The 15,359-nt window shown below is 41.4% G+C and overlaps 1 protein-coding gene across 1 annotated transcript in view; it reads left to right on the top strand.

Annotated features, from left to right (window-relative positions):
* Window positions 1-15,359, top strand: part of DCDC1 (doublecortin domain containing 1) — a 405,509-nt gene that overhangs the window by 145,942 nt on the left and 244,208 nt on the right. The window contains exon 7 of the mRNA XM_038764553.1: window positions 2,161-2,253. Coding sequence (XP_038620481.1) covers window positions 2,161-2,253 — 93 coding nt within the window. The remainder of the gene's footprint in view (window positions 1-2,160; window positions 2,254-15,359) is intronic.

Genomic DNA, 15,359 nt, shown 5'->3' with positions numbered 1-15,359 from the left:
TATGGGGATTAAGACTGTGAGCTCCATGTGGGACATGGACTGTGTCCAACTTCGTTAGCTTGTATGTACCCCAGCGTTTAGTACAGTGCCTGGCACATAGTAAGTGATTAACAGATGCCCTTAAAATAATAATAATAATAATAATGATAATAATAATAATAATATTTGTTAAGCCATTTCTTTATGCCAAACTCTGTACTAAGTTCTGGGGTAGATACAAAATCATCAGGTCCCACAGGGAGCTCAGTTTAAGTAGGAGGGAGAACAATATTAAGTTCCCCGTTTTCCAGGTGAGGGAACTGAGGCACAGAGAAGTGAAGCGGCTTGCCCAGGGTCACACAGCAGATAACTGTCAGAGCCAGGATTAGACCCCCAGGTCTCTGAATCCCAGGCCCATGCTCTTTCCACTAGGCCAAGCTGTTTCCCCATCTAGAATGCTTGTACCCTTGAATAGATTAGTATTTGGAAAATTTGGGTAGATTACCTCAGCACAGCAGTATTGGCAATTACCATTTTCATTTCTTTCAGATAAACTTTGGGCTACTGCTGGAGGCTAAATGCTAGACTGAACGCATCATTGGACCCTTCCAGTGTGGTGGTTGGTGGTGGTTTCAGAGTGCTGTGACACACTATTGGTAAATAAATTACCCTCCGACGCAAGTGGGAGGTTTACATGGAAAGAGAGTTAGCAGACCCAGACATTTTTTTTTGTCTGTCTCTCTTCCTAAAGTATAAGCTATTTGTGGGCAGAAGGTGTGTCACTTGCTTATTTTGTATTTCCAAATCACTTGGTACATTGCCCTGCATCCAGTAGGCACTCAATAAATGCTATTACTACTAGTACCGCCAAGCTAGCTCTCTTCCTCCCTTCAAGGCCCTACTGAGAGCTCACCTCCTCCAGGAGGCCTTCCCAGACTGAGCCCCTTCCTTCTCTCCCCCTCGTCTCCCTCTCCATCCCCCCCCCTTACCTCCTTCCCTTCCCCACAGCACCTGTATATATGTATATATGTTTGTACATATTTATTACTCTATTTGTTTATTTATTTTACTTGTACCTATGTATTCTATCTTAACTTCTCTGGACCTTTTTTGTTTTCTCATCTGCAAAATGTAGATTCAATACCTGTTGTCCCTCCTACTTATTCTATGAGGCCCATGTGGAACGGGGAATACATCCAACCTTATCGACTTGTATCTACCCCACCAGAACTTAGAACCACGCTTGAAGGGCTTAATAAGTACCATCATTATCATCATCACCATCATCATTGTACTTGGGTTCCATTTCTGCTTATTTTAATACAATTTCCATTTCATTCATATTTTAAAAATCAGATTACAGATTTGTGTAATGCTAGCAAGACTTCCACCTAAGCCATATTTTAACAGGTCCTTAAAGTTTGAATTTGAGTTATTGCAAACAATCCAAATTTCTCGTTTGTTGAGATGTGCCTTCTCTAGACTGTAAGCTCTTTGCTTGTATATATCTATTCGATTTATTTTATTTTGTTAGTATGTTTGGTTTCGTTCTCTGTCTCCCCCTTCTAGACTGTGAGCCCACTGTTGGGTAGGGACTGTCTCTATATGTTGCCAACTTGGACTACCCAAGCGCTTAGTACAGTGCTCTGCACACAGTAAGCGCTCAATAAATATGATTGATTGATTGATTGATTGGGAAGGAAATGTGTACCAACTCTGTTATGTTGTACTCTCCCAAATGCATATTTTGTGCTCAATAGATACCACTGATTGATTTTTTTATGGTACATGTTAAGCACTTACTATGGGCCAGGCGCTGTACTAAGTGCTGGGGTAGATGCAAGCTAATCAGGTTGGATACAGTCCTTGTCCCACATGGGGCTTACAGTCTTAATCCCCATTTTCATAGATGAGGTAGCTGAGGCACAGAGAAGTTAAGTAACTTCCCCAAGGTCGCACAGCAGACAAGTGTTGGAGCTGGGATCAGAATCCAGGTCTTTCTGACTCACAGGCCTGTTCAGGTGATTGATTTCTCACTCACACCAAATTATCTTTTTTAGGTAACTAGGAAAAACGTAATAAAACACATACAATACTAGGCTAATTCAATTCTCTGAAAAAGCATTGTTAGCGTTAGCATTTGGTGCTCAGCTTTACATTTTTTACATTTTTCGTTTGCAGCTAGATGTCTTCTTGGATGGTGAGGAAGAGGGAATCACAGAAAAGGCCATCCTTTCTATGACAACTGAGGACCTGTATGCAGCACACACAGAAGTAAGGAACATAGCTTGAACAATTCTTGTCTATTTTTAAATCGTTCATGAATAACAACTAAATCTGCACGGGGAAAACCAACACTTGTTTAGAAAAAGTTAATCATTCCTAAATTATCTTGCTTTTTCATTGGAAAGAGCCCGGACTTGGGAGTCAGAGGTCATGGGTTCGAATCCCAGCTCTGCCTCTTGTCAGCTGTGTGACTTTGGGCAAGCCACTTAACTTCTCTCTGACTCAGTTACCTCATCTTTAAAATGGGGTTAAGACTGTGAGCCCCCCATGGGGCAACCTGATCATCTTGTATCCCCCCCACCCCGCACTTAGAACAGTGCGGCAGTGTGGCTCAGTGGAAAGAGGCCGGGCTTGGGAATCAGAGATCATGGGTTCGAATCCCGGCTCAGCCACTTGTCAGCTGTGTGACTTTGGGCAAGTCACTTTACTTCTCTGGGCCTCAGTTCCCTCATCTGTAAAATGGGGATGAAGACTGTGAGCCCCACGTGGGACTACCTGATCACCTTGTATCCTCCCCAGCGCTTAAACAGTGCTTGGCACATAGTAAGCGCTTAACAAATGCCATCATTTATTTATTTTTATATTTTATTTTAACAAATACCATAAAAAAAATGTGTACAGGAGTGTCCGAGTCTCTTTCAAACAAATGATTGGTGGTTGGCAAATGGTACCTTTTGTGTAGAATTTTAAGATAGTCTGAAAGCCAGTGGTGTTTGGCTTCGCACTTGGATCCGTACCCTTTGAGCACATGATATTCACCCCACCTTAGTCCCACAGCACTTGTGCATAAACCCGTAAATCATTTATATTAATATCAGCTTTCCCGTCTAGACTATAAGCTCCTTGTGGACAAGGAGTGTGTCTACGAACTCTGCTGTATTGTACTCTCGCAAGTGTTCGGTATAGTCATCATCACACAGTGAACACAAATAATACCTTTGATTTACTGATTAATCTTAGTTGAGTCACAGATTTTTGGCCTTGTGCTGCATGCCTCAAATACTTCCTCTTGGCCATTGAGTCTTCATAATAATAATGATAATTATGGTACTTGTTAAGCACTTAATATGTTGCAAGCGCCTCTCTAAGCTCTGGGGTAGATAGAAGCAGCATGGCTCAGTGGAAAGAGCCCGGGCTTGGGAGTCAGAGGTAATGGGTTCTAATCCCGGCTCCGCCACTTGTCAGCTGTGTGACTTTGGGCAAGTCACTTCACTTCTCCGTGCCTCGGTTACCTCACCTGTAAAATGGGGATTAAGACTGTGAGCCCCACGTGGGACAACCTGATCACCTTGTATCCTCCCCAGTGCTTAGAACAGTTCTTTGCACATAGCGCTTAATAAATGCCATCATTATTATTATTGGCAGCTAATCAGGTTGGACACAGTCCATGTCCCACATGGGGCTCACACTCTTAATCCCCATTATTTACAGATGAGGTAACTGAGGCACGGAGAAGTGAAGTGACTTCCCCAAGGTCACACAGCAGGCAAGTGGTGGAGACAGGATTAGAACCCATGACCTTCTGACTCTCTGGCCTGTGCTGTATCCACTACGCTATGCTGCTTCTCGATTGTCAGTGATGCCTAGGAGAGTTAGCATTCTTGAACTCCCCTGCTTAACTTACTGCCTGCTCTCCCAGAGATTTCTCAGTGTTTTTGAGTGGAGAGAAAAGTCAGTGTTGGATCTTGGGAATATTCTATGTTAAGTGAGCATGGGCCTGGCACTCAGAAGGACCTGAGTTCTAATCCCAGCTCTGCCATTTGTCTGCTGTGTGACCCCGGGCAAGTCACTTAACTTCTATGTGCCTCAGTTACCTTATCTGTAAATTGGGAATTAAATCCATGTGGGACTTGGACTGATTAGCTTGCAACAACCCCAGCGCTTTGTAGAGTGCCTGGCACATCGTAAGGGCAAACAAATGCCATTTTAAAAAAGCCCAAATCAGGATTTCTGCATTGACCTCTGGGATAGGATTTATGATACATGGCTTCGAAGATATTCCTCTTCCTGCAAGTGCAAAGACTTCCTGCTTACATGACATCAAGCATTTGATTCTCCCCATGGAGGGTCAGGTTCAAAGAAGAATTTTCCACAATTAATCAATCGTATTTATTGAGCACTTACTGTGTGCAGAGCACTGTACTAAGCACTTGGGAAGTACAAGTTGGCAACATATAGAGACAGTCCCTACCCAACAGTGGGCTCACAGTTTAAAAGAAAAACCTTTCCCAAATAGCCTATTGTGCAGGTCTGGGCAACAATGCCTCTTGGACATTTTAAGTGCTGCAGTAGAATTTCAAAAATAAAACATATTATTCAGATACTTGTAGTTTTAGCAAGTATTAGTTTTAGCGTAAGTATTAGCAAGAAGAAATGATGTCGTAGTTATCTGAAAAGATCCACTAGAAAGATTTTTTTTCCCATAAATTTCCTAAGTCAGCATATTGTTTGAGAGAAAACCATTCCTGTTCTTAATACTGGAGATATTTTCAAAGATTTCTTTGAACTTTGAGTGGGCACTGAGTGCAGTTGTCTCTAGTTTCGTTAGAATTGTATTTTTCTCTGATGCAAAATGTTAACAAACTTTGTTTTCGGTGAAAAGCCATAGTTTACAAATGTCAAGCCATAGTGAGCTAATCATAAGATTCTGCAGGAAATAGGGTAATGAAGAACTATTAAATCCAGGCTTTTTCTAACAAAAGCCCATGCTGGGAAGTTGACAGCATATTCCATAAATGAAATAATAATACAAAATTGCTGTCGGACAAGAGTGGAGCTTGATTATCATGTAGATTCCTAGAATGCAAAAAACCTCTAATCTTTTGGAGAAAAGCATATGGATTTTCCAATTTTATTTCAGTGATGTTGACGAATTAAAACATACAAACAACTTAAAGTTTGAAGTTGTGTAAACGTTTAAAAATACTCCAAAACAATTAAACTAGAAATGTTCGTGAATGAATCGCACAATGTTATGGCTGGTTTTCAACTCTTTGTGATTTTTTTTGATCCTTCTGCCTCATTTTTTTTCCCTCCACTGCTGTTATGTACCCCCTGCACAGCTTATTTTACAATAGTTGAAGGCTCAAAGTTAAGCCACTCATATCTAAAGGACTATCACTGGTAGCTAGAAAGTTTATGTTTCAGGCATTAAGTATTCTTAAAAGATGCTGCTTTGACCTGCATTGCTCAATTTTAATCTCCTTTGCAAGTAGGCTATTTAGTCTAGTTTGCTAATTTTCAAAGCATTTTACTTCTAATATGTAAAAATAAACTACAATTGTGGAAAGATCTCAGTGTTGCATTTAGGGTCAGTATGAATTGGATAAGTGATCTAGATGACTGGGCTGCCATTTAAAACTACAAAAGAGCTCATTTCTACTCTTCGCTTTGAGATACGTGTTCAGTCAGAGTGTTTTGCTAAATTCTCGTAGTGATTTAAAAAATGAGAAATTAATCTTATATTTTAAAAACCGACTTTGTATGAAGTTGAAAGCATTTTTTAATAAAAGTAGGTCATCCTAGATTAATTAGTATAATTAGGAATATTCCATAGAAATCTTAATAACATTAATTAATCATTATAAAATAGTAGAAATGTCAAAGAGCCATCTGAAGAATTTTAATTCCACATTAACTAATTATTCTCCCTTCGAGTTTTTATTTTTTGTCTGCTTTTGAATTCGGTAGGTTAGTAATTTATCCCAGAATTGGAAAAGTTGTGGTCCAGAGGAAAGCATAATGTTCTGCTTTAAATTCTAATATTTAATCTTAGCACACTGCCAAATAATGTTGTGACTGGAAATATTTTACCCTGAAAATTGTGACTGGATTCCTGCTAAATTATTTACTTAATGGCTGCTGACCTCACGACGTTTGGAGAAATTATTTCATTTCTCTGAGATTGTTTGTTCATTTATTAAATTGAGGTAACCAAAACTACCTCTACCTAATTCATAGAGATGTTGTGACGACAATTCTGTCTCGAAGACAGAAGAAAAAAAGAGGCACAGAGCTTGTTTAGTATTGCCTAGTGGATAGAGCATCGGCCTGGGATTCAGAAGGCGTGGATTTAATCCTAGCTTTGCCATTTGTCTGCTGTGTGATTTGGGGCAAGTCACTTCACTTCTCTGTGCCTTTAGTTACCTCATCTGTAAAATGGGGATTAAATCCTCCCTCCGATTTAGACTCCTAGCCCCATGTGGGACATGGACTGTGTCTAACCTGATTATTTTGTATGCACACAAGTGATTAGTACAGTGCCTGGCACTTAGGAAGTATCATTAGAAAGCAAAAAACCAAAGCCACATCCAAAAGCAAGATCAATTTTGACTTCGTTAGGACAGAATTTTGGAAATTTGAGTTGTATAAAGCAAAAAGTGAAGACTTTCATCATTAACCATAATGCCTGGAAACACATATTCTGATAGGACTGAAATATAACAATTATGGCCTGTGTTGAAAGTCTCATTTTAGCAAAAGGAATCAAAAGCACTATATTGTAATACATGATCCCCTGATTATTATAAGATAGGATAAACATTATTTGGAATATTATGACCTATCACTACAGTGGGAGTTCCCTCATAAATATTTCCAACATGTTTTTACTATTTTTATCTGGTACAATTCGGATTCGAATCTGAGAAGCCATAATTAGGTAGCGTATGGAAATGATCTTCGGGCATTCTGGAGAAAGTTGCGGTATAAATCTAAGTTATTCTTTCTTATTTTTATAATAGGGTAACTTAGATGACCTTTTGTTCATATTAGTATAGTAGACTGGTGGATCTAGTCGAGTCCAGACCTTCCTGCTTGCATTTCTCATCCTTTCCACCACCACAGCACCATAGATTTGTAATGCTGGGCTCATCATTCCCACTGCCCATTTCTCTTTATCTCTGCCCTGTTTGCTTTGGTGTCCAAGTGTGATTTTTTGAATTATCATTATTGCAATAATACTTTAATGATAATAATCATGGTACTTGCCAAGTGCTTACTATAGGCCAAGCACTGTTCTAAGAGCTGAGGTTGGACGAACCTTAATCAGGTTGGACCAAGTCCCAGCCCCAGTGGGGCTCACATTCTTAATTAATGACCTGTATACCTGTTGAAGTTGTGTAGTGACACCACATAGCAAAATCCACCAGCAGGCATGGCACTCAGCCATGCAGTGGCAACAGTGCTTGGCACATAGTAAGCGCTTAATACATGCCATCATTATTACATATTCTCTGGGTTCTTCTGCTGTCACTAAGAAAAGGGCGATTCTGAGGGTCCAGAAGGTAGAGCAGGGAAGAGCTGCCCATAGCTTAGGTTGTGGTGATCCTCTCCTCTGTTTACTACGTTTGTGAATGGCTTCTCCCAGGAGATGTATTTCCTCTGATGCTGCAGTGATGAATTTGGTGAGAGCAGGCAGGAGGTTGTTAACTGTAAGTGTCCAGTCATGTGAATGCTTGGAGGATCATCATCATCATCATCAATCGTATTTATTGAGCGCTTACTGTGTGCAGAGCACTGTACTAAGTGCTTGGGAAGTACAAGTTGGCAACATATAGAGATGGTCCCTACCCAGCAGTGGGCTCACAGTCTAAAAGAGATGGGAAAGGAGGTGGAAAGGAGGCGGGAAGGAGATGGGAAAGGAGGAGGGAAGGAGATGGGGAAAGAGGAGGAAAGGAGAAGGGGAGGAGAAGGAAAGGAGGAGGAGAAGGGAAGGAGAAGGGAAAGGAGGAGGAAAGGAGAAGGGAAGGAGAAGGGAAAGGAGGAAGGAAGGAGAAAGGAAAGGAGGAGGGAAGGAGATGGGAAAGGAGGAGGGAAGGAGATAATAATAATGGCATTTGTTAAGCGCTTACCATGTGCAAAGCACTGTTCTAAGCGCTGGGGGGATACAAGGTGATCAGGTTGTCCCACGTGGGGCTCACAGTCTTAATCCCCGTTTTCCAGATGAGATGGGAAAGGAGGGAGGAAGGAAGGATAAAGGATAAAGGATAAAGGAAGGATAAAGGATGCCCATGGTGGTGGAGGGGGAGAGCTGGGAATGTAGGGAAGGAACCTGCACATATGGAAAGAAGTTGATGCTCTTCCCTGGGTTCTAATCCCAGATCTGCAGCATGTCTGCTGGGTGACTTTGGGCAAGTCATTTTACTTCTCTTGGCCTCAGCCACCTCATCTGTAAAATGGGGATGAAGAGGGTGAGCCCCATGCAGGACAGGGACTGTGCCCAACTTGATTAACTTGTTTCTACCCCAGCGCTTAGACCAGCGCGTGGCGCACAGTAAGCACTTGACAAATACCATTATTATTATGATTATCGTTATTCTTAACTAGTGATCCCTTGGGCCTGATGGTGAAGACATTTTTATGAGTATCAAGTTTCCTTTTTATTTTTTCCACCCATCGTCCTCCGATTATCATTAACAAAGGTCAATTTATCTTTGATCTTGAGTTTGAGATCTAAATTTCATAATGCCCAGGCATCAAATATAAATTCCTGTTGCTGCACCTACTGTATTTCCTGCCCTTTGGGCTGATTGTCACCGACAGCTTCTGTGTAAAGTGGCTCACGGCTCTTCCTGGACTCTCTCAGAACCACATACCATTTACATTGACAGCTAAATTTAGCACAGAATAAAACGGAGAAGCAGGAGGAAAGAGTAACGGTAACATCAGGAATATTTTAATGTTTCATCATCATAATGATAATAAGTACAATCATATTTTCTTCCCTGTTCTACCACCTTTTTATGTTGTCTAACATGTTTATGTCCATTCATTCATTCATTCAATCGTATTTATTGAGCGCTTACTGTGTGCAGAGCACTGTACTAAGCACTTGGGAAGTACAAGTTGGATATATGAAATACATGACTAAGACAACCCTCCATTTTTCACAGGAACATTTACGCATTATTTTTTAAAAGTAGAAAGAGGTTGTATCTTCCCTGGACTACACATTCCCTGAAACTTTCTGTTCAGTTGTCATAAGAATGATAGCACCTGTTAAGTGCTTTCTATGTGCCAAGCACTGTTCTAAACGTTAGAATCCACCCAAATCCTGTACAAACCACTTCGGTGCTGCATTTTCCTGGAGACTGAAGAGTAAAATGTGTAGGCTTTCTGCTGCACAATGAGAGTGTGCATTTTTTCAACTTATGCATACGTAAGCCTTCTTTTGTGAGTAGGACTGATAGGGTCAGATAATGTTTAAAGGGAAAGGCTTTATGTCTCACAGGCCCGCATGTTTCCACATGGATGCTTCTGCACACACATAGATTGAATTATGAACAGACCTATTAATGCTGGGATCACAAAAGGTCAAGTTTTGTCTTCTTTTACCCCTATTCAGAATAGCTTTTGTAAAGGAAAAAAAAAAAAGGATTTGCAGGAAAAAAAAGATTCACGATGAAGAATTTTACAGGTCTTTTTCCCCCTTTAGCAACATCTGTGAGTTGAAAAAAATTCTTATTATGTAAAACAGTTCAGGAGGATTGTATTACCAGATTTAATATATCAGCCTTGGGTCATGTATAGGGTTATCTTTAAGAATGACATATTATCTAAAGAACAAAAGACTAAACTCAGGACCTCTAGCGTAAAGTATCATAAAATCAAATGGAAGAAATAGCTAGAACATCTCCCCCAAAATATTTTAATAAGCATTGTTCTCCATTCATTACTGAGACAAATGAGCCTTTATTAGAATGTGGACAGGTAATTTATTTTGGTGATTGGTGTTTTTATTTTTTCTTAGAAATCAGTTTTAATGGAAGTAAATCAGTGCTATTAGGCTACATATACGTACATCAAGGAATATGATGGTTATATGTAATTGCAAAAATGAGAGAGAAACTATTTTTTAATATAAAAGCACCCATCTAAAAGAACACTTTCAGTAAGTTACCTCGTACCTCGCCTGTCCCGCCATCGACCCCCAGCCCACGTTGTCCCCCTGGCCTGGAATGCCCTCCCTCCGCCCATCCTCCAAGCTCGCTCTCTTCCCCCCTTCAAGGCCCTACTGAGAGCTCATCTCCTCCAGGAGGCCTTCCCAGACTGAGCCCCTTCCTTCCTCTCCCCCTCGTCCCCCTCTCCACCCCCCGCATCTTATCTCCTTCCCTTCCCCACGGCACCTGTATATATGTATATATGTTTGTAGATATTTATTACTCTATTTATTTATTTTACTTGTACCTATCTATTCTATTTATTTTATTTTGTTAGTATGTTTGGTTTTGTTCTCTGTCTCTCCCTTCTAGACTGTGAGCCCACTGTTGGGTAGGGACTGTCTCTATATGTTGCCAGCTTGTACTTCCCAAGCGCTTAGTACAGTGCTCTGCACACAGTAAGCGCTCAATAAATATGATTGATTGATTGATTGAGAGGAAAAAGGGGGCTCAGTCTGGGAAGGCCTTCTGGAGGAGGTGAGCTCTCAGTAGGGCTTTGAAGGGAGGAAGAGAGCTAGCATGGTGGATGTGTGGAGGGAGGGCATTCCGGGCCAGGGGGAGGACATGGGCCGGGGGTCGACAGTGGGACAGGCAAGAATGAGGTACAGTGAGGAGATTAGCGGCAGAGGAGCGGAGGGTGCAGGCTGGGCTGTAGAAAGAGAGAAGGGAGATGAGGTCGGAGGGGGTGAGGTGATGGACAGCCTTGAAGCCAAGAGTGAGGAGTTTTTGCTTGATGCGTAGGTTGACTGGTAACCACTGGAGATTTTTGAGCAGGGAAGTAACATGCCCAGAGCGTTTCTGCACAAATAAAGCACTTAGTACGTATCCATCATTTATCTATTTACATTAATGTCTTTCTCCCCTTCTAGACTATAAGCTCGTTGTGAGCAAGGAACATGTTTACCAAATTCTGTTAGAATGCATTCTCCCAAGTTCTTAGTACAGTACCCTGCACATAGTAAGTGCTCAGTAAATATGATTGATTAATTGACTAGTGAAGCCCAGTCTCCCTCAATGTGACAGATCAGAGGACTGTTAGGAGACTGTTGCACTGGAAAGACCAGCAGTGTGCCATAGTGGCTAGAAGACGGGTCTGAGAATCAGAAGGTTATGGGTTCTAATCCTGGCTCTGCCACCTCTCTGCTGTGTGACCTTAGGCCAGTCACTTCACTTCTCCGGACCTCAGTCACCTCAACAGAAAAATGGGGATTGAGACTGTGAGCCCCACGTGGGATAAGGACTGTCTCCAACCTGATTTGCTTTTATGCACCCCAGCCCTTAGACCGGTGCCTGGCACATAGTAAATGCTTAACAAATACCATAATAATAATAATAATAATAATTAACCTGACAGAAATTGGAAGAGGGTTTTCAGGCCATGTGAAAAAGCTTCAGGAAGATTAGGATACTGTGAGGCCGGTTTGAAAACAGAGGCAGGCCTTCCCATTGGCACAGCAAGGATCTATTTTTATTCATAAACAATGCGGAAGAGAATCATGGTCTTGTCAATACACACCCGGCACATGGAGGACTTTAATGATGGAAGTGTCATCTTTCAATACAGAGGAAACACGATATTAGCAATATGTCAATCAGGAACATTTATTGAGCACATGGCTTAGTGGAAAGAGCACAGGCTTGGGAGTCAGAGGACCTGGGTTCCAAACCCAGCCCTGCCACATATCTGCTATTTGACGTTTCCCAATTTCCCAACAGCTCTATCTGAAACGTGGAGTGGAAACACACATTGGGGAAGAACCGACTTTACATTCACTAAGAGTGGTCCATCCTCATTGAAAAATTGTCAGGTGTTTTGTCTCATTTGATCTGTCTGATTAGTAAAGGCAGATTCATGGTCCAATTTCTTGGTCCCATTTCCGAAGGGCCGAGTCGAGACAGTTTTAGTGTTTTCTACACAGGCATAATCTGTAATAAAACTTTAGTTTCTTTTCTGGCCTTTTTAAGAATAATGCACCTGCTTGAAATCTTCCGTCTTCAAGTTCTTATAATTAATAATGCTTTACTAGTGAATTACCGAATGGGAAGGTTCAGCTTTAAAGTTTTCAAGAGAAAATTGATTGACTTTATCTATGTCATCTCTTCCAGGGAATCTTTCCTGACTAATTTTTTCATCTCCCCACTCTATCTTCCCTCCCTCCTGTGCATTGAGTCCTTACCAACTAAGCACTTAGGTACTTACCAGCGTGGCTCAGTGGAAAGAGCCTGGACTTTGGAGTCAGAGGTCATGGGTTCAAATCCCGGCTCCGCCACTTGTCAGCTGGGTGACTTTGGGCAAGTCACTTAACTTCTCTGTGCCTCAGTTACCTCATCTGGAAAATGGGGATGAAGTCCGTGAGCCCCCCGTGGGACAACTTGATTACCTTGTATCTACCCCAGTGCTTAGAACAGTGCTTTGCACATAGTAAGCGCTTAATAAATGCCATCATTATCATTATTATTATTATTACCTCTTGCATTCCCACCCTAAAACAGTACTCACGTACATCCAGACTGTGAGCCTTCTAGACTGTGAGCCTGTTGTTGGGTAGGGACCGTCTCTAATGTTGCCGACTTGTACTTCCCAAGCGCTTAGTACAGTGCTCTGCACACAGTAAGCACTCAATAAATACGATTGAATGAATGAATGAATGACCTTGGGCAGTAAATGCCTTCACTTCTATGTGCCTCAGTTCCCTCATCTGCGCAATGGAGATTCAGAACCTGTTCTCCCTCATGCTTAGCTTGTGAGCCCCATGTGGGCCCTAATTATCTGGTATCTATCCCCGGGCTTGATATAGTGCTTGGCTCATAGTAACCACTTAACAAATGCCGCACTTTTCCCTCTATATTGTAAGCTCGTTGTGGGCAGGGAACATGTTTATCAACTCTATTATTCTGTACTCTCCCAAGTGCTTGGTACAGGGCTGTACACACAGTAAGCACTCATTAAATATGATTGATTGAAACTGAATACAGGGAACTATACTAAACCTTTGGGAGAGCACATCAGAAGCAACACGCATGTTCCCTATAACCCAAAGGCAGGCACCGTTTAAAAATAAGAGGAACAGAAGGAGGAATGTGGATAAAATAGGCAGCATCACAAATATGTCAGGATGGAATATCAGAAATAATTCCCCACATATATAGTGCTGATGGTGGGTTTGATTACATATACTTTAAGGGTAGCTGTTGGGCTGCTACAGCTTGGATTGCTGAGAATTAATTAGAGAAAGCTTTCTGTAGGAAGCCACTGTGGCTGAATAGTCCAATGCCCAATCAGCAATTTTTTTATCAAGAAAATGTCCAGCAGAACAGGCTCTGAGCATCATCAAAAGTCTGTGCGTGAATCAGATGTCCAGGACCTGCTGATGAGCGTGCATAGGAAACACATTAACAAGAAGACTTGAAAATGATTATGAACCACTTTAATGAATCAGCAAAGTGCTGTAGACTAACAAATGTGATGATGAAAGTTATCTAGCAGCAAGTTTAAAATGACATTCCAAGATTTTTATTGGTGTTACAGAAACCAGGTCAGTCACTGAATTCTGCATTCTAGGCAACACAGAGTCAGTGAGGCATGGATAAACAAAGAACTAGAAAACTGGACAAAGATAGCAAGCATGTCCTTTGGGAAGCTGAAGGAGAGCACTGGCAAGCTTTCGAGCAACTTAAACATTTGCAGAACATTCAGTCAGTTGGTCAATCAGTTGTATTTATTGATTATTTATTGTATTGTATTTATTTATTGTATTGTATTTACACAATTGTATTTATTACCGTGTGCAGAGCACTGTACTAAGCATTTGGGAGAGTACTCTATGTTGTTATATACCTTCTCCATGTACAATAAGCATACAATCTAGAAGGGAGAACTAAAGGGGGAAAAGGGGTGGCAACTTTCTATACTTCAACTCCAAGATGAGAATTTTTCAAAAGCATCACAAATAATAATGTTGATGATAATAATAGTAACAATAATGTCATTGCTAAGTGTTTACTTTGTGCCAAATACTGCATTAAGCGCTGGGGTAGATACAAGATAATCAGGTCCTACATGGGGCTCACAATCTAAGAAGGAGGGAGCACAGGTATTCAATCCCCATTTTGCAGATGAGGAAACTGAGGCACAGAGAAGTGACTTGGCCAAGGTCACATAGCAGGTAAGTGACAAAGCAGCAACACCCACGTGCTGCATTTATAATGAAATGATCATTCAGGATTACATATAATTAGGTCTTGAAGTCCAGTCAGTTCAACAATATCTGAGCCCCTTCCTTCCTCTCCCCCTCATCCCCCTGTCCATCCCCCCCATCTTACCTCCTTCCTTTCCCCACAGCACCTGTATATATGTATATATGTTTGTACATATTTGTTATTCTATTTATTTATTTTACTTGTACATATCTAGTCTGTTTTATTTTGTTAGTATGTTTGGTTTTGTTCTCTGTCTCCCCCTTTTAGACTGTGAGCCCGCTGTTGGGTAGGGACTGTCTCTATATGTTGCCAACTTGTACTTCCCAAGCGCTTAGTACAGTGCTCTGCACACAGTAAGCGCTCAATAAATACAATTGATGATGATGATGATAACAGTGTTTCTTAAAGTTGATTTTCAGAATCCAAAAAGTTCAGTCTCCAAAGATGCAGCATAGCTATGGACTGCTGGAAAGCAGGCCACAGAGAGACCAGCCTCGTGAGGCACCATCTGGAATGGGATAAATCTTTTATAATCAAAGCTTTGAGGAGGTCTTGACCATACAAAGCAGAATAATAATAATTGTAGTATTTGATAAGCACTTGCTATGTGACAGGCACTATAGTCAGTGCTGGAGTGGATATAAGCAAATTGGGTTGGACACAGCCCCTGTTCCATGTGAGGCCCACAGTCTCAATCCCCAGTAAAGATGAAGTAACTGAGGCCCAGAGAAGTGAAGTGACTTTCCTAAGTCACACAGCAGACAAGTGGCAGAGCCGGGATAAGAACCCATGTCTCCCAGGCCAGTATGCGCTATCCACTATGATCGCCGAGCTTTTTAAATAGCAACTGCAGCAGCACTACAAGGGACAATTTTAATGGGGGCGTGGGTAGATGGACTTGTTTTCTTATTAATCTTTTCAATCACACCGCATACTTTGATGAAATTTCAGTCG

The sequence above is a fragment of the Tachyglossus aculeatus genome, chromosome 22 (genome assembly GCF_015852505.1).
Source record: "Tachyglossus aculeatus isolate mTacAcu1 chromosome 22, mTacAcu1.pri, whole genome shotgun sequence".
NCBI classification, from domain to species: domain Eukaryota; kingdom Metazoa; phylum Chordata; class Mammalia; order Monotremata; family Tachyglossidae; genus Tachyglossus; species Tachyglossus aculeatus.
This window is presented reverse-complemented; position numbering and strand designations above follow the sequence as displayed.